Raw genomic sequence first — 27,351 nt, forward strand, 5'->3', positions numbered from 1 at the left:
TGGCCTGTTCGTTTGGGTGACTTTTTTGCCACAATCATTTTGATTTTCTAGTCTCTTGTACTTGGAGTGATATCTTTTATCGATATATAAACCGTCCGCATCTTTAAAGCTATTCACATACAAAGATATTAAATGTGTAAGTATAGTAAACGCAATACTAAATTAAAAAAAAAAATTGCAAAGAAAATTTAAGAGTATAATAAATTAAAAAACACAATGCTAAATATACAGAAAAGAAAATTCTATTAAGTGCACAATGTTGTTGAAGTAATTAAACTGAAATTATACAATCGAATCATTACCCATTTAACATTAATCTGAAGATGCTAATCTTAATAATTCCGTATAGACAATATTCTTTGTGTAGTTCTTTTCTGATCGTTCAGTTGACACTGGCCGTATTAAAATCCTTACTGTAGATGCAGTCTTTGCCCTTGATAAAGCCACATATAATTGACCATGTGAGAAAACAAGTTGAGGTAAATATATTCCAACAAAATCCAATGTTTGCCCTTGTGACTTATTTATAGTCATTGTAAAACTTAATCTGATAGGGAACTGAGTTCGTTTGAATGGGAAGCCACTATTTTCATCAACATTTGGTAAAAATGGAATTTTTGGAATAAAGACCATTTTTTCCGCTGTGGTGCCCAACTGCGATTTTTGCATCAATAACATTTCGATCAAAAGCCCGACAAATTATACGTGTTCCATTGCATAGTCCTTCTGAAGGATTAATGTTTCTAAGCAGTATGATAGAATAGTTTATCTTCAGTAACAATTCATGAGGAGGAAGTCCATTTGCAGTTAGACTATTCAAAAAATCTTCCATAATTGACTGTTCAAATGTATCTATTGCTTCATCAAAGCTATAATATCGCTTAAACTCACCAGGAAATTTATGAAGTAGTAATGCATTTATTTCATCAACATAATTGTTTTTTGGTATTAATATGGCCCGATTCATCATAGCTGAAATATTTATTAAATATTCATGAATATCATGGAAAATAGCATCTATTAAATGATCCAAAGAAGTACAGTCATCTTCATACGGAACAAGCATGCTATCAGGAATTTTTATAGTTTCATCAACTGTGATTGGTGGCATTCCGTTGCCCAATTCTAACACATATTCTGAAAAGATTGGATCCAATCTTACTCGCATATTTTCAGTAATGAAACTTGATCAATGTAGGCCACAAGTAAGAAGAAACCAAACTGGCGTCAACATGTTCTTGTCTTGTTCCTTTACGAACCACAGGTAAAACCTGGTGAAAATCTCCACAAAAAACAACAACTTTTCCACCGAATGTTAACTCTGAATCATTAATGTCTCGTAGCATTTTATCTAATACTTCAATATGTTGTTTTCTTGACATAGGGGCCTTATCCCATATAATTAACCTTGCCACACGTAGCAACTTTGCGATGACACTTTGTTTACTGACACAACACATGCTATGTTCATCAGTATCCAGTGGAATCTTAAAGCGCGAGTGTGCTGTTCGACCTCCAGGAAGGATAGATGCAGCAACACCAGATGAAACAGTTGCAAGCGCGACTAATTTTCTTGATCTTACTGCGACAAGAAGTGCCTTGTACAGGAATGTCTTCCCTGTCCCAGCAGGGCCATCAACAAAGAATGTAGCAGCTTCATTAGAAAAAACCTTTCCCAAAACTGAATTATAGACATGTCATTGTTTACTATTAAGGGCTTCTGATGCAACAATATCTTATTCTGGAATTTCAACAGCCAATTCATCATCGATTTCCCTAGATTCGAGTTGGTCTTCACCAAAACAAATGTCATCATCAAGAAGATGGAACGAATTAATGTCTTTTCCCATTGATTCAAGTGTAAAAGAGATTGAGGGCAAAATTTACATTCTTACATTCAATATAGAATCTTCAGTCGACCTAAAATCAGCTGACATATATTGCTCAAAACGTTCCCAAAGCTCTCTCGGATTGGTTGAATTACAATAAACCAAAATAGTTGCAAATAGTCGTCTCAAACTGGACGACATTTGATATAAAGATTCTTCATGTAAACAATCTTCTAATCTACTGTCTCTTTGTAGCAAACCATGCATAGTTGCTGCCTCACGAAATGTTGGAGCCATGACACCATCAATTGTCCTAAGATCTTTAAATGACAAAGGTCCTCTTATATGATTTAGCAATATTCGCAGATAATACCTCTCACCTTCAAATGGATTTCCTGTAACAATTCGACCTATAATAGTTTTTTTTTTCCGACGAGTCCACTCTTTGTATTGTTGGCTCCAAACATAAAATTCTGGAAATTCTCTGTACAACAATGTCCTGGCATTTTCATCCACTCGGTTTAATGCAAAGAATTCTGTTAACATTGATTTTGCAGACCGATCAGAGTTGAGAACATTGATTAAGTCTTCATTTGCTCGAAAAGTTACTTGGTGTTGATTCTGAAGATGTAAATGTAAGCTATATAATGATGGGTACATTTCATTAACAATGAAGCCGTATATTCTCCACATAGCTTCAGGTGGAGCAATCCATCAGGCCGATTGGAATTGTTGGATTTCATCAATTTGTTAATTAGTTTGTTCGGAAACCAAATTGAAAGCAACACGATCATGCCCTTTGTAAATGTACTTATAAAGATATTTGACTGCTTTTATCGTAGAACAAATCTCGATATTAATGTGACAGTCAAATGTTGCAAGCAAATATGGATTATATGGAACGACCCAACGGTTATCCAAATTATGGCCTCTCAGTTTGACATTTATTCCATTGTCAGAACGCTTATATATTGGGAAGCAATCATTTCCAACAGTCGTACCTGATGCAAAACTTTTTGGATATTGACTTTTGCAACAACCATTTTTTTTCATGCAAACATTTGTTGGATTCAACATTCCACATAGTCCATGCATCATATGCTTGATAACAGCATTATGCAAGTGCAAATTTGTATTTTTATCAGGTATTTCTGCCGATACAATCTCATCAAAAGATTCAGGCGCATAGAATTTCCAATCCCTCTGTAATATAATTAAAAAATGCAAACATGTGGAAGCCCTCTTTTTTGGTGCTCAATAACATAAACATATACCGACACTTTTCCAAATATATGCTGCTTGAATAATCGATCTTTTAATTCTTCTAATTTTACACGAAAGACCCGAGCAACCAAATCAGGCCGATTTTGACTCTCCTCATGCAGGCATAATTCATTTGAAATTTCTTGCCAGTTTGGATTGCACCTCATTGTTAAAAAAATGTCTGGTTTACCATAACGCTGAACTAAAGTCATTGCTTCCATATATCTTTTTCGCATATCTCTTGGACCCCCAATAAATGACGAAGGCAGAATAATTCATTTTCCAACATTAGAAGTATCAGTTTCCCCAAGTGTAATAGTATCAACAATACCTTGATATAACTCAGATCGAATATATTGTTGTTTGCTACGGAAATGATCTAATCTTGACGTCTTGATCTTAACATACATATCGACAACAAATTGTTGCAATAGGTGACCAGACAATAACAAAATTGATATGACATTTTCTCTGATTTGTAACTTGTACCAATAATATTCACGACACGAAACAATTGGATCCTTCCTTTTTCTGTTTAATGCTGCAAAAGTTGAGAGGAATGAAATATTACAAAATTGGATGTCTATAAACTAAGTCCAAAATGAGAAGATTAAGATACAAAATAAGAAGATTAAGATTACACTATAACCTCGCTATTCTCTTCTAAGTAATTCTTCTACTGACATTGATCGGTGAGGATCTATTGATCGGGTTGTTTCGTTACTTGTTAATGTGCTTCCTCTATTGACCCTTTGAATGCCTTGGTGTCAACCAATATCGCCAAGAGGAAATAACAACAGATACTGAAGTGGATCATAGTAGCCAAAATAATATTGAACTATATGACTTCCACCAGAATGACTAAAGACACAAATGTCTCGTCCTCTTAGCTGATCTGCATCTTCATTTTCAACCCATATTGCTGCAACTTGTGAAGATGTCGAGGCATTGAATACACGTTGATCTAAACCAATATCTGATCTTATATGGATTACTTGATTTTCCAAATTTGACAAATCATCAAGAGACCGGAAGAACATAGAATATGGATTGATGCGAAGAATATCAATAAGTTGAGCTATAATTGATGGATTCATTCTGTCTGAATCAGAAATGCGATTTTCTAATTCATGCTCCATATCATAGAAATACAATTGAAGATAAGAAGGACGACCATTTAAAGTGATTAAATCATTGATATAGTGATAGATCTGTCCCTGAGTTCGAAAGGTATAGATTCCTCTATTCCGTCTACAAAGATCTTTATCGAATTTAACTCTAAAAGATGTAAACGCGAACTTATTATTATAAGTCCGAACATAGGTCTTAAAATGCGCAGATTCATCTGTGTTAGACGTGAAAAGAACATAAAGTTGATCAGGGACAGCATTTGTGGCCAAAGAAATTGTCCCATCAACACAACAAAATCCGTTTGTTTCATGATAGAATCGCTTTACTTTACAATGTTTGCAACAAGGCACATACGGCAAAGAATATGCTTCAGATGACACAATTTGTAATAATTGCCTAAGTCCAGCAGAGCGGCGATGCCCCTCACCTATTGAGTTCAAAAGTGAATATAAGACAATAGGTGTAAACTCATCGATTATTCTTTGAATGATTTGACCAAGGAAACTACTGGAAGAGTGGCAAGAGTTGACAATGGAATCAGAAGAATGAATAATATAATTATACTGGTTTCTTACCCCTACAAGGTGGCGGTATACTTGTTTCAAAACTTGATTGTTCCCGAACAACACATGGAGCCTATTTGAATAGAATGTTCCCAAATTTCAATGAAAAAGAATAGAAGGATGTTTGAATACGAAAGATGACAAAATAATTTCAGGAAAACCTGTTGAATCAGAAACTAATTAGAGACGGTTGTTTCATCTATCTCTGTATTTCCTGATTTATGTGTTAGAAAATCCATAGAATCACTTGGACAATTAGAACGATCTGTCACATTGTTTAATGATGAAGTTGCCTCTGAATCAACCACACAAACATTTACACCAGGAGGAACACATACTTCATGAGATGAAATCAATTCACCGATTTCAACATCAGCATGGAAAATCCGTTGTCTCTTTGACACCTTTTGTAGAACAGTAAATCTTTGACACCTTTTGTAGAACAGTAAAGTCTTGAATGATGTTTATATGTTGGATATCATCATTTGAATGTTCATCAATTGATGTAGTCAGTTGATCACCATCAAATGAAGTTGAATCTTTTAATTGGAGGGAATTGCTGCTAGATGCCTTTTTTTTAGTGTATCTTTCTCTGTGTTTTCTACGGAGTTCTTTCTTTTTCTTTTCTGGTAAATCTTTATACGGGATATTCTCCGCTTGTTCTTTTCTATAATCTTCAAAAAATAGTCTCCAAACCTAACTTTTACAAAATTAATATTACTATTTCAAAACAAATGCTACATAATTTATTAACACAATCTTACCACTTCTCATTATGTTAACGAAGCAAATGATTCTTCCAAAAGTTGGATATTGTTTCACACAACCAAAACTAAATGAATAAATAACAATTGCTTAATGCGAAATCCATACCTCCATGATGCATTTTAAATGCTATAAATAATTTCGTTGATTCATATGTTGAAAAATACATATAACCAAATTATTTATACTTTAAATCAATAAGGAAATGAAGATAAGAAAATAACACATGGAATAAAAAATACCATGAAAATGGAACTTATAAAAAGCATAGATCGATATCACATATCAAAATTCTTGAATAAAATATTTCTCAAAATTAATTTGCCATTCAAAGCAAGTACCCACAAAAAAATTATAAGTAGGGACCAGCAAAAAGAGATATATAATATATATATATATAAAGGTACTTACAGGTCTTGAAATGAACAATAGAGAGTCTTTTATATATTTAGATCTCTTGATGAGGACAATTCCTGTTTAGACACAAAAGACATTGTAAGTTTTAATTGTATTATATATATATACAGGCAGATTATGTGTAGGTAGATTTTCCTTACCATGAAAAAATAAATAAAACTAAGGAAATACGTACCTTCTGAAACAAAAACCGAATCAGCTATACGAGACCAAGTTAGAAGTGAACACAAATGAGCCATAAAGACCGTTTTAAGGTGCCTGTTGTCCTCAATCATCCAGATGTCCTATCACCCTGCAAAACCACTGCTGCAACCAAATCTTTCTGCGGATTCATGATGACTTATAATCTATTACTGTATATCTTTAGTCATATTTGTATGATGTCTGCCCAATTACTTGACACCATTGTTTTTATTACAGAAGACAAAATTTAGTGGAAGATGGCAATACACATGCAGTGTTTTTATTATTAATATTGTTATAATTGATTGAGATAAAGAAGTTTTATCATTATTCTATTCATGTTCCTGCATGTGACCTGGTTCCAGCCTTTGATGTGTCCATTTCCCGTCCTCCTTTTTCACCAATAAAAAAATGAGTTTTCTTTACCTGTAAGTGGAGACCTCGAAGTCAAATCGCCAGGACTGGCTTATTTGTTGTTACATGACTATCTATCTAGAGTGAGCTAGATAGACACAAACCAGTACACATCTCGATGTCACCCTCTACAGTTCCCACGTCTTTCTTCTAAAATCTTCCAAGACTTCCACTTTTGCATTATTGATATGCATGTGCTCGAGATCTGTGTGATATCTTGTCTGTCTGATTGAGTTCAATTTTCTTGATCCATTCGTTGGATTTGCCTTATATATATATATATATATATATATATATACATCTATATAATATAAATTAACTTGGTTGTTGACATTAGACATTGACTTCTTGAAATAAATTATTGAATTAAGTTTTAATATATCAATTTCCAGACTCCATCGCTCCAAATAATTTAGTTTCTATAAAAACAATAAATAATTTAATAAACAAATTAATTGTGTGTCAATATATTTAACTGGTAATTAATTCTCATATTTGTATGACTAAATTAAATTGTTATTATTAAAAGAATATAACCTTAAGATCGCATTAGATTTAAAGAATGATTTTGGATAATATATCTATTAGAATTTCTACCAAACGACAACCAAGACATTAACTCATTATAATGGTTAGACGATTTTTTTAAAATTTTTTATTCTTAATCATGTCTACTTTTTTCCTAATTTGTCATTGTTTTTTGCTCTTGCCAACTGATTTCCCTTATTTTAAGTTTCGATTTTGAGTGAAACTGAAGTTGATTCAGCACTATTAATTTTAACTACTTTTCCTAATGATCAGACCATTGACATAGAAGATTTAACTTTTGAAAAATTGGTCCTAAGGGAACTAAATAATTATAAAGAGTACAAGGAATAGGACTGCCGTCATTAATCGTAGACACATCAAATTCATTGTGTTTGGTATCATCTTTTCCAGCTCCCATAGCTAACACTACCTAAAAAGAAAATTTAAGAGTTACTATTTTTAAGGATAGTCATATTAATATATTAATATTAATTTATTTATATTTAAAATTTAAATTAATATTATTTTTAATAAAATTTATTTTTTAACCAATTATATTAGATTAATATACATATTATTGCTACTATCTTTATAACGATTCTCTGTTGGATTTACCAACTATCAAAAATAAAGAGCGAGTCAAGCAAGGAGAAGAAAATATGAAGACAAACTAAAAAATTTAAAAAATATATTTAGATAAAAATAAGATACGAAAATTATTCCAACCACCATCCAGCTTTAGCTTTTAAGTTTAGATTTTTGACTTTTGTCCTGCCAAAGATGAGAGAGAGGCAAAGAAAGGGATATTTTTGGGTCTATCGGAAGTGAATAGCTTTTTGATGGCAATATTGTCAATTATGGGCCCACAAGCGGGGTCATCCTCCATGCCAAGATTCCTAAAAGCCAAACTCACATCTTCCTCATCCGGCTCGAATGCGTAAACGTACGGGTCCCATCCCTGCACATTGTACAGCGTTTGTAAGTCTATCGTCTGCGACGCCGACACCACCGACACGTTCAGCAAGTAGCAACACCGCTATGCACCGCTCAACAGTAGGTAAGAGATGGGTGAAATGCCCAAAAATAAAGAACAGAAGAAATAAGTATATCTCATTCAGTATACTGAAGCAACTGAGGTTATTAATGTGAATCAACATATTCAGAAGAAGAGCAGCAGCACTGTCATGATTGTTGATATCTTGATCTCCTGGAATTTTTCCAAATAACAAGCAAAGATTTTACAAGTGAACTGTAACTAAAACATTTGTTAAAACATTTGTAAAATGAGAAGCTTTAGTTGGGATTTAGAGAACATTCATGGGGGTGATAAATGAAATTATTAGATCTAAAATACCATCTCTTAAATACAATTAATATTTTAGATTCATATTACAGTTTTGTAAGAAATTGTACATTATTAAAGGAGAAATAAAGTGGAACACATAGAAGATCTAACAGAAGATAGAAACACAAATATTAATATTTGTAAAGTATTATTTTATTATTTCGAAGCAAAATTACATAAATTTGAGGCTCTTCGCCTCATTGCTTAAACGCTCTTGCTCTTCAAAAATTTGCATGACCCTTATATCTAAAGGAGTAGGCACTCGAAAAGAAGATTTAAGCAAGGATTTTAAATTTCTGTTTTCTTGCTTTAGTGCTTCTATCTTCATGTTGGACTCCAGAAGAAGCCGTTGAAGGATAGAAATATTCTCGTTGAGTTTGTTAATCCCACCAGTCTTGGATTGTAGTCGCTGAGAAAATGCGACAATGGTTGATGAGTATCGGGTACCGAGACTCACAAGCTCGTAGATAATTTCATTATTTGACTTATTAGTCAGATCATTATTGTATTGCATTATAGCACCTACGGTAGAAGCAGAAACAACTGGTGAACGAGGTGCATAATACCTCATATATTGGTTATGAGAAGATTGCTGAGTCATTGTAGAGTGAGAATGCAGAAAGAGATTGCAGAGTAAGAATGCAGATTAAATTTAGAAAAGTGAAGAAGATGAGATGTGAAAGAAGATGAGCTGAATAATTCTTTTATAGAGAAAATTGTGACAAAGTATCTCTCTATTGCTTCACAATATCTTTCGTGAAGCATCTCTCTACAAAAGACAAGAGATGTAGCATCATAGCTGCGGCGCCTGACAGATACAGAAGAGTGATGTAGTATCATAGCTGCGGCGCCTGACAGCTACAGAAGACCTGTAAAAATCTTACGGATCAGAGTTGTCTGGTCTAAAACAGAGGGTCACCGTTTTTGTTGAGAGAGAGAGAGAGAGGTTAACGGCTTAATTTTGATGAATTCTTTACTAAGTATGTTATTTAGAAGAACACTTAAAGTATATTATTTATGTTTTTCTAAAACAATCGAGAGTTTACCATTGAAACCGAAGATGTTAGACATGGGTACAGCTGAAAAAATCCCGGGAGGTCGAATCCGCACCGTTTTCCATCAAAAACCCTCCAAACAGAGCAAAAAAGAGAAAACCAAAGAAGACAACGGCCAAAATCTCTTCGTACAGAGCTTTAGGGCAGGAGTTCATGAGAGAAACAGAACTACTAGAACATAAAAATTCTATGAGATATGGCAAAAAAAAGTAGAGAAAATAAGTGAGAGGAAAGAGAAGGTGAGGAGCAAAAGCTTAGGAGTCGGGGTGGGTCAATGGAGAACACTTTAATTTCGTGAGAGGAATGTGAGAGGTTTGTGTACGTGACAATACACATAAGGGAAACCCACATGCAATGTATTTGTACTGAGAAGTGGATTCTCTCTCACCAAATGAAAACCATGCATCCTTAAAGCGGTTTTCGGTTTTACTTTTTGGTGAATTATGACTTGTTTGGATGCTCGACTAAGTTTGTCTTCGACCCGTTAGATCCCTAGATTAACTACTCTACTCGCAACACCATCAACATGATATAATATCATATTTAATACATTACGCTATCTGTGAGTTATATTTTCTTAAATTGTCTATCTTTATTTTTTAAAACCAACAAATAGAATAGTACTTAGCTGTGTTATTTTTAGAACATGTAGACCAATTAATTAAACTCATTGTAGAAATTAAGAAACTCATACATATATGCATCACAGCTAGATGTTGTTAGGTAGCTAGCATGTTGAAAACTTGAAAATTAATTAATTAATTAATAGTGGCAGGGGATGATTAGGAGTGATGTAGTAGTAGTGGATTAAGGTCAATGATTATCTTCGCTTAGGTGAATTAGCTTTTGACCTTTATAGACCATATCTATTAGTTCCCTTTTTAAAAAAATATTAATTAATAATAATAATGGATGATTAGGTAGCCCAATTAGAGTAAGTGTAATCCCTGCATTTGTTCACGTATTTTTTTTTAAAATAGTATCCCCATGAATATATAATTAATTGAGGCAAAGACTAATTAGTCGTTCATAATAAAATAATACAATATTTAACTCTAAATGCTTAATGGGTGGATGCATGGTAGGAGCACTGACAAAGTGGAGGAGACCTCAAGTCAATATACACGTGGAAAGCTTATATAATTGGAGCTAGTAATAATGTATTCGTCAATATATATATGGTCCTTAGCGGCTGATTAAGAACTTGAGGATCTGAGGTGATGTCGGCATAGTAGGAAAATTTTCTCAAAACATATTTTAAGCATATAATTTTTTAATACAATTTTTATTTTAAAATTTGAAAAATTTATCTTATTTTTTTTGTTTTATTTGAAAGTTTAAAAAAATTATAATGATTAAGTAATAAATAGGTAAAAAATTGAAAATTGAAAATTAAATAGTACTTTTATATATGTGAACGATCCTTACAAATGAAATTATTATATCCTAAAAACCTTTTGATTGGGAAACCCTGGGATTAGTGTTAACGTTTAAATATTATGGTATTTAATAGTATTTTCCTATATGTGCAATTAAATCAAGATTCAAGATCAATCTGTAAGTAATGATGATGACGAGCTAGACGTTGCAAATAGAGATGATAACCATGACAATAGTGTTTGACTGCTAGCTATAGCTAATATGAATGAAGTAATAGTGTTTGTCATGTAGTAATAGTAGTGGAATCAAGGTTAACAACAACCAGGCATCAACTCATTATAGTAATTAGACAATTTTTTTTAAAATTTTTTTATTCTTAATCATGTCTACTTTTTCCTTAATTGGTTGTTGTTGTTTTTGATTGATTGAATTAAATAAATTATATATACGTGCATGACATGACAAATGTCACATGATCAGAAATAGTTAAAAATACAATTATTTTTTGGCATGTGGTCAACATGATTAATTCCTTCTAGATTGATATTATTCATCATGTATCCTATAGCCAAAAGATTTTGGGGAAGTATACTTGTTATTGGCATCTCTCAGACACAGAGCGAGAGAGAGATCTAGAGAGAGAGATTAATTCATAGTGGAGAAGTGAAGGGTTGAATTATTGAGTACAAGCACATTTTTTCTGCATTTCACCAACTCTTTCTTTAGAGTCGTTTTCAGGACTTGCTTTTTGTAAGATGAAAAATCGAACAAAGTCATGCGTCTTATTTAACTGGAACGAGCCTTTAAAGTTTTTAAGTTGCCACACAAAAAGGTGTTGGTTCATTTGATTTATGAATGCAATTAATCAATTCACCCATATAATTGAATCCACCACTCTAGCGACTCTCACTCACTAACCCACTCAAAATCACTATCAATCAATCATTCAATTACAGTATTAATTTTTTTTAAAAGAGCGTAGGGCACTTAATTCATGAGCTAGAGAACCCCTAGCTAGCCTTGAATCATGGGTCCACGCTGCATGGCGTAGAAAAATTATGGTGAGGGTGAGAGGAGGTCTAATCAAATCATGAAAAAGAAACACAGCATGAGTTAAGTGATAAACATAATTTCCCATCAGATTATAACATTAACATGATGATGTATGATATTGAGGTGGTTTTATTTATTTGTGATATTTTTGCAATATTCGATGATCATCATCGGTGCCAAACAACATCATTTGACTGGTGTGCTTTTGTTAAATTCGATCACCTTACAATCTTGATTAATTTTATAAGATTCTTTCGTTCGGTTCTTTTTCATCAAACATGATTAATTAATGGACCCTCTTTTTATAAGTTATTCTTTTCGATCAATAACCATGCATTATCTTTGCGATCCACCAAAGATAATCTCTACATTAAATAAAGTTATCAAAAGATCTCCTGACAAAATATAAAGTATGAAACTAATCCTGCCGTTAACCTTGTCTTTAGAAGAAGAAGTTAAAGATGTGCATTATTTTCCAGTTTTTTAAAATAATGCATGTTGACCTTCTATTATCTCTTCTATTTTTTTTTTAAAAAAAGTATTTATCTATAAAAAGATCTAAATTCACAAATTGATATAATTTTATATAATACGTTAGATCTATTTTATAATAAAAATAACTTTATAATCTAATCCGCCTCATAAAACTACGTTGAATTTACATTTGTGAGATTTGTTGCGGCTAAAGTATTTATAGTTTTTAAGATAAATGATAGTTGCAGTTTTGAGTGTGTAAACGCCGCACAATTATTTTAAAAAAGTGAATAAATATGAGATCTATATAAAAAAAATTAATTTTTTAATAATAGATCATAATCTTTTTTAAAACGATTACACGACACTTACGCATTTCACGAATGTATGCAGGATTACTCAATTTTTAAATAAGTTTTGAAACAGTGATTCGATCTGCTGTAGGTATCTTATCACCATCATTAAGAAAGTGAAAAGAATGAAAATGAGGTCGCGGTTGTTTTCTTTGTGAAAAGCATCTGCCTTTGATAATGATTTTGCACCTTCTACAAGATGTTGACCCCACCAAAACATTATTAACCAACTCCATTGAATAATCGAGACTTCGGGTTTATGCATTTTCCCCCCACTCACATGGGATTTAGCATCCGGTTTATTATAAGTTGATTGTAATGATCCAATGAAATCATATATGTATATATGTTGATTTGATTACTGCTTTTTGAAAAACATATAGCTCATTGATATGAAATTTGAATTAATTAGCAGATAAATTGTCGTCTTCACTGAAATGATCGAAATCTAATTTGTGTGAAAAGAAGATGATAGAATAATTAAAGCATGTACACGCACACATATGCGCGTGTGTATATATAGATATATTATAAAGGAAGAGTTATTGAATTATTAAAAAGTAACAGTCTCGTCTCATCTCTTTGCCCCATATTCTCTCTTCTTCTCCTTCTTCAGATCTCTCGCTCTCTCTCTCTCTCTCTCTCTCTCTCTCTCTCTCTCTCTCTCTCTCTCTCTCTCTCTCTCTCCATGTGTTTTTGAAGCATCTTAGAGTGCATCGATAGGCATCGATGGACTCCAGCCCATGCCACCCCTGACCCCACCACCACTGCAACACCAACACCAACAACAACACCCCTCTCCGGCGACGACGCCGAGGGAATCTGAGCCACGATTTTCTCTCGGTAACCTCTCTCTTCTCCCTCAAGGCATGGCTCTCTGTTATAGTCGACGGTTTGAGAATAAAGGTTGAGTCTTGGAGGTTTCGGGAAGGAACAAGACACTGAGACAATATGAGGTTGTATCAAACAATTAGAGGCCTCAAATGAATCAGCAAATAAAAAAAAGGATGAAGATTTCAAAAATCTACAGAAAATTTTGTTTCCTCGAAAAAAATTAAAGAAAAAACCTCTTCTTTCTTCTCTTCAGGCTTGAGAGTCTCTTTTTCCTGAGGCTTCTTCTCTTCCTCAGCCTTTGGTTTGGGGATCGGAGAGATAAGATTGACCTGCTTATGGCTTTTCCTCTGAAATCTCTCTCTAAACTCTGTGGAGCCTACATACGGTAAAGAAGAGCAACTGATAGAATTAATCTGGACCGTTAAAATGGCAAGAATCCGTAAAACTGTAGGATGGAAACCCAATGAAGATCAGGTTAGCTTAACATCAATGGGTGAGGAGTTGAAAAGAAAAAAGACATGGAGTTAAAATTACCACGATCTTCAAGCTAATCGGAGTAATATTTTCCTTCTTCTGCAAATAAAAATCACAGATCATCAAATCCATAAACAAAATAATACATAAATTCAAGAGAGAGAGAGAGAGAGAGAGAGAGAGAGAGAGAGAGAGAGGTTCAGCAAGATGGAGAGCGGAGACAAAGAGATAAGAGAGAAGAGAGACGAATGAAAAAATATCACCGACACAACCTCACTAAAGACCAAAACATCCTTATATAAACAGATACAAAGGAAGAAAACAAAAGGTTAAAAAAGTAACTATGCAATAAATACGGAAGAAAAAAAATGGAATGTATGAATTCACTGTTCATTCCTGTAGAAGCGCGATAGGCGCTTATTATTATAGAGAGATATTTATGCTATTCAAATATTTTTACACTACACACAATCTATATGTCATAATTTAATTTGAAAGATAAATTTTAAATATAAATTTTGATTGTTATTTTATTATTTTATATTTTTTTATATGTTCTTAATTATTATTAGTTATGTTGTTTAAATAGTACTTGAAAGTTTTATTACTCATCATCTATACACACTACATATCATTTTTTTTTTAGTTTTATTTTTTTAAACTAATTGAATTTTTTTAGTTATCATCTATATTCCACACATTTGGTAAAATAAAAAAAAATATAAAAATTAAAAAAAATATGATATATGATGTGTGTGAAAAATGAATAGAATTTTTCGGGACACAAATTGATTTCTTATAAGCTTTCACCAACCGCGTTGGTATGATTAGTACGTAGTTAAGCACGTGCAGCCCTCACCAGTTAAAACAAAAAGAAAAATATTTCACTATCTATTTATTATTATTTTTATTTAAAATTTTTAATTTTATTTAATAATTAAGAAAGTGATTATTAATAAAATTATCTATTTTTCTTTAAAAAAAATTTTGAATGATTAAAAATGTTAAAAAAATACTTAAAAAATATTAAAAAATGAAATTCTTTTTATAAGAACACTAATAATGAGCTCAACAAAGTTAAATTATAGTTAAAGAATAATTATAACATGTGAAATAAAGTCCTATAATGGACTCAACAAAGCTACAGTAAATTTAGTTTTCAACCAAGTGGTTGGCTAAATTTATTGAGGCAAACACACTAGCTAAATATTATTTTTAGAGTAAAATAATGCTGGATTCTTCTTTCACTTTGATTTCTGTAGCTTGGATTCTCAAGCTTTGATTGATTTTTTTCTTACATTTTTTATGCGATTTCTGCAGCTTGGATTCTCAAGCTTCTTTCACATTTTTGATGCGATCGTTACTGCATTTAAACCATCAAGAGGGAATAGAGTACATCAAATTAATAAATAAACACATAAAAGAAGTTATAACATTTGCAATTTATTAAATATTTACTGTTGTCCAAAAAATTAATATTTTAATAAAATGATGAAAGATTTATTGAACTTATTATTTAGTGTTGTAAAAAATGACTAACTGAAATTTGTAAAAATGAATTGTTTAGTTAAATTTTAATTAAAATTTGTTAAGTCCATAGTACTCCGAGTAGTAAATAGGATGCTAACCGCCTGTCACTAGCCGGAGAATAAATAGTCTCGTTGCAAGAGGGAGGGAAGAAATTACGTTACGTCAAACATGTGGGGGTTTGGTAGGGACCGTTGGAAGGACACGCGGAGCCACTCAGCTGCGTATAAAAAACACGTGTGGGGTTTGGCCGGTGGTGGTTGGTGGTAGTTGGATGACAACCTCTCGCGTGGAGGAAGATCGTCTGCCCATCTTTGATCTTTCCTCTCATTTCTCCCTGTCTCTTTCCATGGGGTATGTACCAACCACCCAAGCTTTGAATTTACTGCACCATTTTACTCTTCGTATACCCCTTGTTTGGGGCACTCTCTTTTGCTTCTCTCAGACCACTGCAACTTCACTGCTTGTGTGAGTCTCACTTTCTTTTTCTTCTCCATGTTTCCTAGTGTTGTAGATTCTATCTTTCTTCCTCCCATGTAAGCTTCTTTTTAGAATCTTTGGAAATTTTTGGGCTGTTGGCTTTGATCAATTGTTTTAAGGAGTTGGTTTTGCTTGAAGAAGGGAATGAATAGGTTGACATTCTTTTAATTTAAGTTGTTTATGCAGTTGTCGGAGTCAAATCCAACGCCGAATTAGTCATTTTGATGGCACAAGAAACTGTACGCCCAGACGAGGAGGTAATCTTTATGTAAAATTTTAATGACGGAGATAATTGAAGCTTTCTCCATATATTATTTTGTTCTATTTTCTCCTTATTTTGTTTATTCATGTTGCGTCTACGGTTTTACTTTTTTTTTTTTTTTTATTCCGGTTCTATGGTTATTTTTATTATCTGTGGTTATATTACTCGCAATTGGTGCTAAAATAAAAGTATGGCTCTTAGGTTGTCCTCGGAGAAGAAATAGATTATGTGAGGTTGATCACCTTAAACCGGCCTCGTCAACTGAATGTCATCTCACATAAAGTGGTATGTTCGATAAATTTGACTCACATTGACTTCGTTTGAACTGTTGGTCCTCTTCTCTTCTGTTTTTTGTGTACAAGTAGTTATTTATTTATTTTTGTTTTCCTTCAACCAGGTTTATCTGCTAGCGGAATACTTGGAAAAGTGGGAGAAGGACGACAGAGCTGAGCTTGTAATAATCAAGGTTAGTTCTAAATCCTTCTGAATGTCTGAACTATCTGGGAAACGTTTTTATAACAACAATATTTTGAGAGAAGATCACTCATTTTCATTGTCTGGGAAATAAATGTGGTGAAAAATATTTTCTGGCGTTACTATCGACTTTGCATATGTGATCCATTTTCTGTTCCTACAAAACACCTAACTGCGAAAATGTTTATATTTCCATTGAAAAAAACATAGCCTAATGAAATAGCACTTATATATATACAATTGTATACTTACTAATAGTTTGCATTCTGTCTACATGAAGTGGTAGGTCTGTTCATTAAAATTTCTTATGTTGATTGTCATGTATCTTATCCAGGGAGCTGGCCGAGCTTTCTCTGCTGGTGGAGATCTGAAAATGTTCTATGATGGCAGAAAGTCGAGTAAATACACTACTGTCAAAAAACTTTATGGCTTTCCTTTCTCTACATGGTTCTTTATGCAACAGCATGCAGATGAAAGTTACTTATGGGTTTTGAATTTCATCTTGACAGAGGATTCTTGCCTTGAAGTGGTCTATAGAATGTATTGGCTTTGTTATCATATTCATACCTATAAGAAAACCCAGGTACCATTTTGAAGTTGTCCCTTATGATGAAATTATGTAGAGGAAATATATGTGCTATAGTTTTGCCTTGTGTATGAAATGGTCGATATTTACTACTCAATTTGTAATGCTGTCAACAGGTTGCCCTTGTGCATGGAATTTCAATTGGTGGAGGTGCAGCTTTGATGGTCCCAATGAAGTTCTCGGTTGTCACAGAAAAAACAGTGTGTATTTGGTTCTTGTCAGATGCTTCTGCTTACAAATCTGTCTGTTGGTTTTGGTTTTATGGGATTAATTTCCAATTCTGTGTTTTAACGCAAAATTACATTGTGGTGTATGCAATGAATGTGGTGGCCTAGGTATTTTCTACTCCAGAAGCAAGCATTGGATTTCACACTGACTGTGGCTTTTCCTATATGCTCTCTCATCTCCCTGGGCATTTAGGTTAGCATAAAATTAATAAGAGGAGATTGAAATTAATCTTTTTATATATGACAAAGATCTTCCTATGTTTATTGGCTAAATGACTAGTAATACCTGGGGTACATTTGCAGGGGAATTCTTGGCCTTAACAGGAGCTAGGCTGAATGGTAAGGAATTGGTTGCTGCTGGACTGGCAACCCATTTTGTCCTTTCTGAGGTTAGTTTGAGAGCACTTGTCTAGAATCCAACCTTGTCGCCAGTTGATATATTTTCACAATTCAGTGGTGTCAAGTATTCGTAAAAGCGCACTTCAATGAAAAGTGGCAAGGCCAAATAAAAGTAGAAATTTATACTGATGTACTCTACTTAATATACAAAAATGACTAGGAAATGGAAAAATCTGACAACACGTCCAAATAGAACTGGGAACTTATTGCTTCATAATCTTGCTTTCAACAAGAGTATATTCACATGATTATTCAGTAACAAGATTATATCGGTAGAAATTCGCATGCATTCTTGTTGGGTGTAGTATCAAATGTTGCCGGCAAAGAGGAGATATTCAATGCATTCTTGTTGGGTACAATATTTTCATCGATTCTACAACAAAAATTGGGGTTCCTTTTCCAGTTGTGACTAGGCAAATATGGCAGGTGATGGAGCAGCTCTCCCCATCATGGAAAATTAATATTCTGAAAGTTCAATATAAGTCAAAAGCCTTAGACTTCTAACACTAAAAATTCTTGAGAAGTTTTTCTGATCATATATGTTTATCTAGGGCCATATACCTTTTTATATCATATGCAACATGATGTCTATGCTACAGTTGGATTATGACATTCTTTTTGGTCCTCTTGCTGGTTATTCTATTTTTTGTAAACTATCCTATACCCACTATTTTGTGACATAATAGAGCCTCAAATAATATCTGACAGCACGGCCCTACCATATAATTTGCAAATTAAAGAGAAGGAACAGAGAACTTTCAGTAATGGACTTAAAAAGTCTAATTATTACATTTCGTAGTTCCTCATGAATTCTACTTATCATAGAATTGATGAGGAACTATCAGGATGACTGACCTCTTCAGTTGATTTTTTATATTTTCCAAGTGCATATAATGTTGGTTGAGTTCTTGGGAAAGAAGATTGTTCCTTCTTTAGACAGCCTCTGTTCCAAGCAGGTTCTCATTTTATGAGAACTTTGATCCCCATTATTATCCAAAATAACAGATGCTTATTAGCATAATGAGAAGTGCAAGCTTGCCTCCTCCCTTACGTGTCAGGTTCTTTTATATGTGCTTTATTATTCTCTGCTTTGCTGCTCTATCTGCTACACCACTGGGCTATTCTTAAAATATCAACAGATTTTGTTCATACCTATTCTTTATCTGTTAAAGTTGGCATTTCTTCCTTCTTTAGTTGCTGTGTAATTTGTGTTTATTACATTAAATAAAAATAAAGTGTATCTGAAGACATAATTTGGACAAAGAGAAGGTAACAAAGATAAGTTTTGTGAAAGTGTATCTGAAATATCTAAGGTTTTGATGGTATTGACCGAAAGTATCAGGAACTAAAATTTTAGTGTGCAAGATCCTCTGAATGAATGGTGATAAACCAGATACTGCGATATGAATTTGAGCGACAGGGCGTTGGGGGATGAATAAAATTTTATTTTATTTTATTTGGCACCGTGTATCCAAGAACAAAGTCCTGACTAATCCTAGGGTGCGCAGGCCCTCGGCAAGGATTTTCCCACAAGGGGAGCTCAAGTAATTCAATGGGAAGTTCCCCCATTCTGATGGCCCCTAGAAATTGTTTGCACTCAAGAGGATTTAAATCTTAGACCCGGGGGGAGCATACCACCAAGACCAAGGTTTTTACCACTTGAGCCACAATCCCTAGGAGTTAATGAATAAATTTGATAGAGCTAATAACACAAATTTCCATGGGGATATTTTAATATATTGATATGGTTGGCCTATTTGTGGGTCAGACGTGAAGGATGGATTGAATAAGTAACAACTGTTGACCATTTGAATTTTTTCATTTTAATTTGAGGAACTCTTCTTGGCACCATCAGTGCTGTTGATCTTGTGCCGATCAGATCAAAGGGAATCATTGTAGGAAATGGCCATCCTTTGTGGTAATTGGTCCCAGACCCTAGCTTTTCAATGTTTTCTGGAGTTCTTATAAAAGTTGGTCTCGAGCCTCTTAGTATCAGCTCTATATGCTGCACGTAATTAGAAATTTTGCTTATTCAACCAAGCAATTACAAGAAATTGAAAAGAATAAAGAATCTGTATGAAAATTTATAGGATTGGAGAAAAGACTCCTTGCATTACAATGCTATCTTTAGAGTTAATTAAAAAATAAGTCCATGCCCAACTGCGCTTTTGACCTTTTCATGCTCCAATATCTTTTCAAATCCAAACCTGACTAGATTGAAATGATCTATCAAGTAAGTTGTAGTCCTTTCCATATGAAAATATTAGATTAGACAAATTTCATTCATTCATAACCCCAGAAATAATCTCCTTCATGCTGTGAAATTAAAATTACACCAAATGTCATGTGAAGCAAATTTGTTTCATTGTCAAGGCTATTTTAAAATCCAGGGGAATAATTATAATTTCCTAGACTTGTAAGCACCAGTTCCTTGTATTTAATTGTTGATCCAATACCAGCTGTGTTGGTGAATGACCATTTTCTAATTATGATATCTTGTAGATCTGACTAATCTTCGTTTTTGTTATACATATTATGAACAAATTGTTAATGACAAATTGAACTTTAATTCATTCAAGAGCTTCACAGTGACCCATTTTTCATTGACTTCTGAATGAAGAAAATATGAACTCAGTTTGCTTGATTATATCACTCCACTTACCATTTTTTGCCGTTGATCAGAAATTGCCTGAGCTAGAGAAGCGTTTGATAAGTTTGAACTCTGGTGATAAGAATGCGGTCAAATCTGCCATTGAAGAATTCTCTGTGGATGTTCAGCTTGATGAAAATAGCGTATTAAACAAGTAAGGGATCATATCAGTGCTTTATGTCTTTAAATATATTTTTATATCTATATAAACAAACAAACACGTAATATCCCATGTAACCTCTCCCTTCACCCTTTATTTATGGGAGGACAAGATGCCATATGTTCCAAAGATTATCATTAGCTGCTGTTACGAATGGGATCCGAGATACCATCAGTTTCTGATATTGCTAACAATAAGGTTTTGGTTACCTTTCAGGAAGTCAATAATTGATGAATGCTTTTCCAAGAATAATGTTGTGGACATTATAAAATCATTTGTAAGTAATTTTCCTTTTCCTTTCACAAATTCCATTGGAGAAGTTCATCCTATTATTAAATCTCCACATCTTTGCTGAGCCATGTAGTCTGTATGTAATCTGCTTTTCAGGAATCTGAGGCAAGCAAGGAAGGAAATGGATGGATAGGTGCATATCTTAAGGGCTTAAAGAGATCATCCCCTACAGGATTGAAAATAACATTAAAATCGGTAATGGTTTGTGCAATTTGATTCATAACAAATGCCATGATAAATTTCTAGCTTACATTGAATGCTTCACAAGGGATAAAAATTTGGCCTGGAATTTGCAACATCAAGAGTTTATAAAAGACACCCAAGACTTGAATATCAAGACTCAGTTCAAGGTGCAATTGTAAAGGCTCTATTCCTAAAGCTTTTCAGTCATGTATTGTATGAATCATGACACATTTGTATCCTTCACACAACATGAAAAGCCTCCTCTTTTCAGAGCTTGAACATGTTGTGGTTGATATGCCCCATCACCCACAACCCTGGCTCCATATGGCCTATAACATTCCAATCCATAAGGAGAAACGATCATGCATGACTCGGACCCTAGAGTGGATATCATGCATGAAATGATGGGCAGTGGGGGAGAAAGTTCAACCCATATCAGTCAAGCTTCAGGAACATGTGGGGAAGATACAAATAATGTGTCAAACACACATTTGCATGATGGATTTATTAGGGTGCTATTTCTGTTTGTTTGGATTGCTGGAGGTGTTTTTTGTGTAGAAAGAATAGCCATAGAAGCAGCAGGTAGAATCTTGATAAATTTTGAGGTCTCTTGAATTCGTGATTCTGTTTAATGTCACTCGTGTCTCTTTTTTGTTCCTTGTCATCTGTGGCGCATGAATTGGTATAAGGACTGTGTCACCTACAAAGAATGTATAGACAAGCTAAAAGCTGACATGCATTGCATAGATGAATGCATCCATCACTTGGAGGTGAGGGTACACATAACTCTGGATGGATGCACCTTGTTGAAGGAGCCTTGAAAGAGATCTTGGAGACTCTTAGGGGGTCGTGTGGCCTTCCGAGTGACCATTCTCCATTTCCTTGGAAATAGGGAGTTCATCAGGACCATCAATGGAGAAGGAATGAGGCAACCCTTCGTGTCCCACCAATTACTTGAATGTTGATTTCCAAGTTGTACTAATCCTACTGAGCATCCCAATAGAGTAGCTTAGTCATTGTAAATCAAGGCACACCCGAGAGCAAGGAGCCACTTTAGGTTCCTCCCCCTGGAAGGAGAAGTAATCAAAGGCTCCAGTGGTTGCAACAAGTACATGAAGAAGGCTTGACCATTTTGTGGGTAGTTTTTGAAAAGGTGTTACTGGCCAAGTTTGCGCATTTTGATGAGGCCTTATTCATATCAAAGAAGGCAGGACTCTCAGGGATTATGGCGTAAGTTTGAACAGTTGCCAAGCATGTAGTTAGCTGACCTCAGAAGGTTATTGGTAGCTATAACCTTGTGTGAAACCATGTGGATGGGACATCGCCTCTCATTTCAAAAACTAATCTCCATGACCTATCTTTGTACCTTCCATCAATAGCCAAGGGACTGGTTCTTTGGTAAATAAATTCCTTGGGATGAAATGCGGCACAGATACGTAGAAGGCTAGCACTTAAATTGTAATGCACATTTCAAGCCTAGTCATAAGTGTCAGCCACCACAATCGCTTCATGAAGAGAATAACTATTCCAAAGAAACCGAGACAATCTATAACCAATGTGCTTTTGTAAAGATATTTGACTCTTAGAAATGTGACATGAGCTCCTGGAAGCCCAAAATGGTGATATTTGGTCTTGTTGGGTGTTGCTCAAAGAAGACTTAAGGAATGTTCTCTATGAGTTCAATTTTAGGGGGAAGTTTGAGAGAAGCCGTAATGCCACATTTGTTGCAGTTATGTCCTAAGAAATCAGGGTATGGAGATTAAGTGCTGGTTTGGTTACCCAAATCCAAAATATCTCATCTCATCTCATATAATCATTACAACTTTTTCAAATTCCCACACAAAATAGAATAAACAATTCAACTTTTTCAAATCCCAAAACAAAACTAATATTAAAAAATTATATTATAACAATATTTTATTCAACTTTCAACAAAACATCTTATCGCATCTCATCTAAACTGTGTAACCAAATGAGGCCTAAGAATTTTAGTCCCATTAGCTTTTTGGGATTTTTCTAGAAGATCATTTCTAAAGTCTTAGCAAACAGGATGAAAGTGGTGATGGAAAATTTCATATCCAGCACATATTCATTAGGGGAGATAGATCTTAGACTTAGTCCTTATTGTCAATGAATGCCCAGATAACATAATTCAATTAAGGGTTTCGGGACGTTATCTAAGTTAGATTTAGAGAAGGCTTATGACCATATCCATTGGGATTTTTTGTTGACTATGTTGAGATGTGGCTTAGGGGTAAAGTGGTGCGAGTTCATAGGACACTGTACATATTCTGTGCGCTTCTCTCTTCTGATAAGTGGTACATACTCAGGTTTCTTCAAAGGCTTTTGTGGCCAGGGAAAAATGGGCCAATAAGGAAAGCTTGAAGAATATGTTGCTAAAAATGGGCCATCATTCATGTTAAAGAGGTTGTTGAGTTGTAGATTGTGTCAATGTGTGATGGTTATGTTGAATATGCATCTTCATACAGGAGTCATCAAGGGTTTGTTAATGTTTTAGTTGGCCTGCATGCATTTAAAGAATAGCAAAGAAGCTGCAATGGGACTATGAGAAATTTCCATGTCTGTTGTACTGTGATGACTCCTACCCAATGGTGGTGTTTCCATTGAATGCACCTTGTGTATATGTTTTATTATTTTCCATTCATGGATTCATGGGTGGTTCTCTTTTACGGAAAAATTCATGCATCTCCTCAAGCTACGTATATGTTTCAATTCCCACCCCAAACTATCAGAACCTCAATTCGCATCGTACACTACCAATTTTTGGCTGTTTGCAGCATTTACAATATGATCATCAGGATTGTACTGTGTAACTTAATTTCATCAACCTCTATGGTCAGATCTAAACCTTTGATGCAAATTGCCAAAAAAAAGTATAGTCTGTAGGTGCAAATATACAGTTGTTGCAGTTTATGGTACACATTTAAAAAATTAGTGGTAGTTTGGGGGGTGTAAAAGCATATTTCCCTTTATTTTTAAATTTTATAGCATTGAAGATCATCCTGACATGAGTCAGATGTTTTCCCCGTTGCTTACATTATGTTTATCCTTTTTGCTGTTAAGTGGTTTGAAAGTCTTGGTTACATTGAACATGTAAAATAAATTGATAAACGAATCCTGTGTACTTGTTGCCCTAAATGCTTGTGGAATTTAATTAGTGAATTGCTTTATAAGATTGCATTTGTCCATTAAAATTAATAAAAACATTTTCCTAAAGACAAATCCAGGATTTGTCCATTTAGTTGGAACACAGTGCCTTTTTTTTTTCATTCATTCTTCACATAATTCCCCTTTCAGCAATCGTTTACCTTTTTCTTAAACTTTGGATTTTTACTTGAAATTGTTCTTACTTGTTCTTATGACTCATATTTTGACATCATGGAATAAAAACGTCACCTCTTGCTCTCTATCACTCCTGTTTTTATAACAGTGTTAGAAACAGATAGGTTTTCTTGTTTTGTTGGTAGTTCTTCCATATGTTGCCTCAAATGCTTGTTAAACATCTCCAGATTCGTGAAGGGAGGAAGCAAACACTGTCCAATTGTCTGAAAAAGGAATTCAGACTCACAATGAATATACTGCGTACCACAATCTCCGAGGATGTCTACGAGGTGACTATTGCAATTTCAGTACTTTCATAAATTTACAGTAAGTCCTCCATTCATGGAAGAAAGAATATTTCATCTGCTACACCTTACTGAATGTTTGTTTCTTTTTTCTTTGATGATAAAAAGGGTATAAGGGCGCTCACCATTGACAAGGATAATGCTCCAAAGGTAACAAGCATATGAATGCCAGTAGTCAATAGATGTTGAATTTAAACAGAAAAAATGTCCATGTCATTTGAAAATTACTTTTATTTTAATTTTAATTATTTAGCTAATATTAGTGACATGACTCTGAATCTCTAAATCATTAATTCTGCAGTGGGAGCCACCATCCCTCGAAAAATTGGATGATGAGGACGTAGACCTGGTATTTCAGCAATTTAAAGAGATTTTGGAGCTCCAGATTCCAGAGGACAACAGGTCAGTATGGCTTCAATGTCTATATATCTGCAGTATGGAATGTTTATGTTACTAAATCAATCAAAATTATCAGGGAATGAAAAATTACTATTAAATCTTATTTATCCAAACCAAATTGCAGGTGGCATGGTAAATATGAGAGTACACCCTATGCGACTTTAAAGGTGAAAGACTAATCAAAAGAAAATCTGGTCAGCAGCTCTGCTTGTTCTGTAAATCGTTGTGTAATGAGCAAAAACTATCATCATCTCGGACCCCTATTACTAGTGCATGTCATCTATCTGGTTTCTGTGTTTCTCTCTGTTTGATGTGTCGGAATAAAATGGCTGTTATCATGGTTTCAAAATCTTTCCATTGAAAAAAGAAAAGAAAAGAAAATTAAATTAAAGGAATTAAAGACATACTAAGCTTTGGACAAGGAGCATGAACGGTGCAAACAATACAAAAATTTGCATATCCTGAACATTACTCAAGACCTAGCGTGGGGAAATTACAAGAACAAATGAACAGTACCTGTGGAGGGGTGTAAGTGAAAGAATTCTAGAGCTGTTCAACTTTTTTTTTTTTTTTTCTTTTCTATACATACCCTATCTGTCCTAAAACAGCAATTCACAAGCGACTTGAGAAGTCCATACACCACTTAACCCGAATTGTTGCTTGATCCAACCCGATCTATCTTGAAAGCAGGTCTTTTGTGCCAACTTGGATTGATTGAACGTGTGTTTTCTAATAAAATTACAATATATATTTTTTAAAAAGAATAATTATGTTTGCATTATCCAACCTCACTAAACCCCAACTATCTGATTTCACTATTACTTCGGATTAATCGAATTGGGTTGGAAGTTTTTAGCTTTGACCGTAACAAGAGTAACTCTATATAAAATAATAATAAAACTTCACTCCTTAGAGTTGGGAGGGTGGGGCTAGTGAGGAAAATCTCTGCCCTTCATGGTACTACACTGAGAGCTCAGGAAAGGCGGTTCACCTTCAAGTATTACAAATTGTCCCAATGCACCATGCAAAGGTGCGGACACAAGCCACTCTCATGGTAACCATATCCTTTGCACGGAGAGGTGCACGAAGAGTCGGCTAAAGGTAACCTATTTTCAAGGTGGATTGCTATCTACCCTCGCATTGTGCCTCAGTCTGGCTTTGCCTAGCAAAGGGGGTGTTTTGGGACAAGTATCCCTGGCAAAAAAATGGGCCAGTGCCCATGTTCTAAAAAACCCAGAAGATTTAAACCGAGGGCCCGCTCAATTAAACCCAAAGTTCAAACTGGAGCACTTGTTTTAGGCCATACAAAACCTTCTTCAACTTGTACACATTCTTCTCCTCATTTTTTTACAAAGTCTTGTGGTTGCTCTATATAAACTTCCTCTTTCAAAATTTTATTTATGAATGTTGATTTTATATCAAGTTGATGCAAAAACTAACCTTTTTGAGCTACCAAGCAACAAGAGATCTAATAGTATCAAGTCGAGCTACTGGTACAAAAGTTTCTTGGAAATCAATTTTGGGATGTTGATTATATCCTTTTGCTATAAGTCTTGTTTTGTTCTTTTGAATGGAACCATCCAGGTTGAACTCTATTTTGAAAATCCACTTCACACCAATAACTTCTTTGTCTTTTGTCATCTCCTCCAACTCCCACGTTTTTTTCTCCTCCATCATATAAATCTCTTTTTCCATGGCTTTTTTCCACGCTTCTTCTTCAATTGCATATTCAAAACACTCCGATTCAACAACAAAAAAATTACGACTTGCATAAACATAGCCTTCTCATTCTTCTTGGAGTTGAACTTGGAGATGTGGAGTTTGAGCTTGACGGAGAAGTTGGAGATGATAATGAGCTAGCAATAGGAGATATCTCTTGTGGAGCTTCAATACTATCTTCAACTTCATCTTCTTAATTCTCAAATTCTCTATTGAAGGTAGTAATTTGATCTTGAACTTTCTTTTCTTTTCAATCCCAAGAGGCCTTCTCATTAAAACGCAAATC

The 27,351-nt window shown here is 34.2% G+C and overlaps 1 protein-coding gene across 3 annotated transcripts; it reads left to right on the forward strand.

The window, feature by feature from the left end:
- Nucleotides 1-15,880: 15,880 nt before the first annotated feature.
- Nucleotides 15,881-25,695, forward strand: LOC122307703 (3-hydroxyisobutyryl-CoA hydrolase-like protein 5). Of its 3 annotated transcripts, none has more exons than XM_043120752.1 (16): nucleotides 15,881-16,056; nucleotides 16,243-16,325; nucleotides 16,532-16,615; nucleotides 16,728-16,796; nucleotides 17,139-17,202; nucleotides 17,314-17,387; nucleotides 17,507-17,590; nucleotides 17,726-17,810; nucleotides 17,921-18,006; nucleotides 20,699-20,820; nucleotides 21,043-21,103; nucleotides 21,214-21,312; nucleotides 24,831-24,932; nucleotides 25,056-25,097; nucleotides 25,249-25,349; nucleotides 25,471-25,695. In XM_043120752.1, the coding sequence occupies exons 2-16, from the start codon at nucleotides 16,293-16,295 to the stop codon at nucleotides 25,523-25,525; spliced, it is 1,161 nt and encodes a 386-aa protein (XP_042976686.1). In that variant the 5' UTR covers nucleotides 15,881-16,056; nucleotides 16,243-16,292; the 3' UTR covers nucleotides 25,526-25,695. The 3 variants fall into 3 exon arrangements, with proteins under 3 accessions (XP_042976686.1, XP_042976685.1, XP_042976688.1); XM_043120751.1 differs by having other exon boundaries at nucleotides 15,882-16,056; nucleotides 16,255-16,325; XM_043120754.1 differs by having other exon boundaries at nucleotides 16,054-16,124; nucleotides 16,255-16,325.
- The last annotated feature ends 1,656 nt before the right edge of the window (nucleotides 25,696-27,351 follow it).

The sequence above is a fragment of the Carya illinoinensis genome, chromosome 4 (genome assembly GCF_018687715.1).
Source record: "Carya illinoinensis cultivar Pawnee chromosome 4, C.illinoinensisPawnee_v1, whole genome shotgun sequence".
Classification (NCBI taxonomy): domain Eukaryota; kingdom Viridiplantae; phylum Streptophyta; class Magnoliopsida; order Fagales; family Juglandaceae; genus Carya; species Carya illinoinensis.